This window comes from Carassius gibelio, chromosome B19 (genome assembly GCF_023724105.1).
Source record: "Carassius gibelio isolate Cgi1373 ecotype wild population from Czech Republic chromosome B19, carGib1.2-hapl.c, whole genome shotgun sequence".
Lineage (NCBI taxonomy): Eukaryota > Metazoa > Chordata > Actinopteri > Cypriniformes > Cyprinidae > Carassius > Carassius gibelio.
The window spans coordinates 35613471-35618555 of record NC_068414.1 but is presented as its reverse complement, the minus strand read 5'-3'; the positions used below and the strand labels follow the sequence as shown (position 1 = coordinate 35618555).

Sequence of the window (5085 nt, the reverse complement as noted above, 5' to 3'; positions counted from 1 at the left end):
TTTAAACAGTTTCTTTCCCCAAGCTGTAATCATTTTAAACAAAGCACTTTAAATTAGGCACTTTAAATTTATGTGTGGTTTTTATTGTACAGCATTTTACTTTTGAGCTTTTATGTGGCATCTGCTTGTCTGTTTTATGTTATGTCTTTTATGTGTCTGACATTGTACTTTGAGCTTCTTGCACATCTTTTCCAATGTGGTTTTATACTGCAAATGGCTCATAAAGTGAACTGTGAACTGAACTGAACAAAACTGTGGCTCAGAAAAATGAACAATCTTATTTGAAAGCCACTGTGGAACACTTTCTATTAATTTACACTTTGTTAACAACAGACATTTAATTTGTGCAGGGGCAGTTTTGTTTAATTTAGTGGAATTTTTGTCCCAAGACCCTGTGACTTTAAACAAGTTCTGCCTATGGATGTTTCCCTTCACTCAAAAACACATAAAATAACATTTAATATCAATATTTACTCTATCCAGCCATTGGCAAAGCATGTTGGGAATTAACAATCACCACTCAAATAAAACTGCCAAATTTAGCTAATTCTCTTAAAATATGATTATTTTTTTTATCTACAGTGAAGATGTTTATGATGAACGTATTCATTGATGTAATTATGATGATGCATTTATAAAAGCAAGTGCAGAACGTGGAAACAAGACCCAAGTGAAAAACAGCATAAGCATACAAAAAAAAAAAAAAAAAAAAAAAAAAAAAAAATTATATATATATATATATATATATATATATATATATATATATATATATATATATATATATATATATATATATATATATATATACCCTAATTCCTCAAATAAAAACCGGTAGTCAAATAAATGCTGGACCTCTTATAGTGGCCAGGGGCGTGGTCAACACGGACAAATAAAGGCCGGTCTTAAATAAAGGCCAGGGAAAATTTTTGCAGCAGAGTCAGATAACAAACGTACATGCCCACTGCCTGAGCGTTTCTCGTTCTCGAGTCAAGAACCGGTTGCATTGGTTTTTGGATCACCAGTACACTGAACCGAGAACCATTTCTGTCAGACGCATTCGATTTGAGAACTGAGGAGCTCATGATACTGCACATGTGTGATTCAGCGTGAAGCAGACTGACACAGAGCATGTCTGAACCGAACTGATTCTCTTGGTGATTTGTTCTGAACTAATTCTGTGCTAGTGTTATGATCTCTGTCCACTGGAACGCTATCGCTTTTAATTTAAAACAGGTTATTTAAAACATTTACTTATCAAACAAATGTAATTAGAAATAAAGGCCTGCCTCTAATAAAAGCCTACTTCAAATTAAAGCCTGTTACCTTCTGCATGTCAGGGTTTTGAACTGACACTGTTTGTCTTGTGTTTTGTTTCTTGTTTCAGCACATGGCCTTGTTTGTTTTCCTTGTCCATGTGCTTCTTTAGCCCCTCGTTGTTTCCTCTGTACCACACCCTTTTTTTAGCCTTGTTAATCTAATTGTGCTCACCTGTTCCTCATGTGTTTTCCTCCCTACTTCTAATGCCCCTTACCCTTTTGTGTTTGCTGGTTCGTGGCCCTCTGTCACCGTCTTGGTCTCTCTGTCTGTGGATGTGGCTGAATATGTGTCCGTGTCTCCCTGCCTGGTTGGTCCTGTGCCCTTGTTTAGTCTGTCCTTGTAGTTCCATGTTCTTGTCTTGCTCCTTGTTTTAGTATTTTGTATGTTTTTGCTTTTTTGTGATTCTTGGTTTTGTTTGACATTCTTTAAGTTGGTTAAATTTGTTACTTTTTTATTAGGTCACTGGTTCATATTATCCTTTTGTCTAGGGTTTTTGCAGAGCTTTGTCCTGTCTAGTCTTGTGATAGAGTTTCTGACCTGTCTCTGTGTGTCCTGCCCTGGTTCTTCCTGCCTGGCACTTGGTCTGCTTCAGAGTCAGTGGTCAACAAGTGTCTGAGCTCTGCTCTGTGTGGTCTTCTCCATCAGCCTGGTCTTCCCGCCCCTCTGTTCCCAAAGTATTCTGCCAGTTGTGTCCTGAAGCTGTCCCAGTGGCCTTCTCTAGCTGTTCCTGTGTTCCTGTTGTGGTATCTCTTGTGCACTTCACTACCCTCTTGTATCAGTCTGTTTTGTCAATAAACCCTTGGTATCTCACACTGCAATAGGGTCCTCCTTAATAGACATGTATATTTTTTTTAAATGTGTTTAAAGTTTTGATTCATGCTTATTATTATTATTATTTTATATATATATATATATATATATATATATATATATATATATATATATATATATATATATATATATATATATATATATATATATATATATATATATATATATATATATATATATATATATCCATGACTGCAATACATATAACGGGAATTTTATCCCATAACAAAGGATTTTAAATCTGACATTTTATCATGCAACCGTTAAATATTCATGTAAAACGAAAGTGAACACTTTTTTTTTAATTATTATTATTTATTTATTAGAATTATCTGAGCATTTATCCCTTACATGGATCTCTGTGTAAAACTTCCAAATAACCAGCTCTTCTGTTCACATCATCAGGTTCAAACTTCTGCTGCTCTTCTGGGTTTTCAGTTACAGTGGTGAGTATACAATACAGTAATTTTTGTTTCTAAATGGTATCAGATTTATATTTTCAGTTCCGGGAGAGTGATTCTAATCTAGCTGATCGTGTTAGGAATCTATCATTGACGTTCTCCGGGGAGGCTGTTTAAAATTAATAAGCTCTTTTTAGCACCTTATTGGGCTTAAATTGTCAAATACACACAGGTCTGATAATTTTATTGAATAATGATTAAACTTTCTGTATTTGCAGAAACCGTCCCTTTACATGTGATGGGGAAAAAGGGAGGCAGCGTCATCCTGCCATGTGAATTAAAGACCAGAGATATTTTTCATATTCGTTTAAACAGACAGTCGAAAAACATCCTTGTGTATCAAAAGAAATACTGCAGTAAAGGAGTATGTAAAAAAGGAGCCTGTGACGTCGTCATCAATGATCTGAGCTTCAGTGATGCTGGGAAATACATCTTGGATATATATAACATTAATGCCGAGTCAATGCTGGAGCCACAAATCAGGACGTACCAACTTCATATTTACGGTAAAATCACATCAGCATGTGCTTCAGGTTTTCCTTTAGTAGAAATTGTGTGATATTGCATGTAAGCAGCAGAGACTCTGAATGGGACAAACTTGATATTCAGATAATCATCTTTGGTTTTTTCCAATGACTTTTAAAAATGAATACAATACTCCTAGAACAATGATGTCATTCTTTTTCTCCTCAGATGATATTTTTGTGAAAATAGGTGAAAGGCTAAAGTTGGATGTTCTGTTGCCAGATGCTCATCAAGTTACGCATCAGAACAAAAGCAGCTCAGAATGGAAGAAGGTCTGGCAGAGAGTCGGCGAAGAAAGAGTTAATATAACACACGGTCGACTGAGTGTCACTGATGGGACTCTGAGCATTAACGAGTTTATGGGTGATGACGCAGGAACATACCGAGTTCTGGGCTCTGAAGGAGAAATCCTGATCACAGTCACCGTCACAGATGAGAACAGTTCAGTGGATGTTTAGAAATATTATTATTATTATTAAAGTGGACCGCTGAGGTTCATTAATCATGATTTGATCAGGAAACTGATGCTAAACTGTGTGATTAACCTCTCAATATCCTCTACAGAATCAAAGGGAAAACTGATCGACACGCATGATGACAAAAAACGTAGTAAGTGAAATAGCTGGCACTGAGAGATTCCGAAATCTTTAAACAGTAAACATAAAAATTTAAATAAATATATACAAATGTTCATCCTGCTGTAGATCACTGGGGTGTGTTGGGGCCGGCGGGACTGTTTGTGTCCGCTGTGTTTGCTCTGCTGTTTCTGATTCTGATTGCTGCCGTCATCAAAAAGATGCAGTGACTCCTGAAACATCTGGACAGAGGTTTCTACTCATCTGTCTTCAGAGCCAAAGATCTGCAGAGGATTCTGACAACATATTTATGCAATATATTTTTCATTTACCATAAACGCTGTATTTGCAAAACTAGTTCCAAAAAAGTTGTGATGTTATGTACAATATAAATAAAAAGAGAATTCAATGATTTGTAAATATCATAAACCCATATTCTATTCAGAATGGAACATAGGAAACCTATCTTATTAAACATTTAATCTGAGGAAATGTACCATTTTATGGAAAAACGAAAGTCATTTTGAATTTGTTGGCTGCAACATGTCAAAAATTTGGGACAGGACAAACAAAAGGCTGAAAAAATAAGTGTTACTAAAAAACAGCTGGATGAAATGTTAGCAGCTAATTAGGTATATTTTCAACAGTTCAGAAAGAGGTTTGGGTATAAAAAGAGCTCCTTAGAGTCTCTGAGGTTTATCAATCTGTGAAAAAACTGCATCTACAAATTATGGACCAGTTTCACAATTACAACACGACCGATATGGGTTTTTCCTGGAGCCGATGCCGATATTAGGGACTAAAAAAGTTGAATACCGATATATCGGTCGAGATTCTTTATGCATGTTTTATAGTACAGTACTTCACAAACTTCCAAACTTTTGAAACAAAATATACATAAATAGAATATTTATACATAAACATTTTGCAAAAAAGGCATTGGTGAAAAAAGTGTTCAAGAATTCAGACAGCTTAAAGGGGTCATATGATGTGATTTCAATTGTTGCTTTCTCTTTGGAGTGTTACAAGCTCTTGCTGCATGAAGAAGATCTGTAAAGTTACAAAGACTGAAGTCTCAAATCCAAAGAGATATAGTTTGTACATGATCTACTGATTCACAAGCTCGGGAGCTGATTGAGATGCATCCTCCGACTGGACTAGCAAGGAGCAGTTACGTCTACATATTATGTATTTGTGATCAGTTTTTAATTAGAAATACAGTCTAATTGTAATGATCACTTAAAACTGGAGTCAGATTAAACAGAGCTAGACTAAAACTGACACTAAATCCTGATCAGTTAAGTGAACTTTGCAGAAGCAGAAGTAATAGACACACACCTTCTCTCGTGCCGCTGGATTTATCTGTTGAGCCGGCG

General features: G+C 35.6%; 1 protein-coding gene across 1 annotated transcript; it reads left to right on the top strand.

Moving 5' to 3' along the window:
- Nucleotides 1–1529: 1529 nt before the first annotated feature.
- Nucleotides 1530–4188, top strand: LOC127978686 (uncharacterized). The gene is made up of 7 exons (XM_052583554.1): nucleotides 1530–1624; nucleotides 1963–2060; nucleotides 2554–2594; nucleotides 2828–3115; nucleotides 3303–3575; nucleotides 3699–3743; nucleotides 3839–4188. The coding sequence occupies exons 4-7, from the start codon at nucleotides 2848–2850 to the stop codon at nucleotides 3937–3939; spliced, it is 687 nt and encodes a 228-aa protein (XP_052439514.1). The 5' UTR covers nucleotides 1530–1624; nucleotides 1963–2060; nucleotides 2554–2594; nucleotides 2828–2847; the 3' UTR covers nucleotides 3940–4188.
- The last annotated feature ends 897 nt before the right edge of the window (nucleotides 4189–5085 follow it).

Coding starts and splice junctions, on each gene's coding strand:
- LOC127978686 (XM_052583554.1), top strand. CDS start 2,848: ATGGGGAAAAAGGGAGGCAGCGTCATCCTGCCATGTGAATTAAAGACC. Junction 3,116..3,302: donor GTACCAACTTCATATTTACG/GTAAAATCACAT, acceptor TTTTCTCCTCAG/ATGATATTTTTGTGAAAATA. Junction 3,576..3,698: donor CACCGTCACAGATGAGAACA/GTTCAGTGGATG, acceptor TATCCTCTACAG/AATCAAAGGGAAAACTGATC.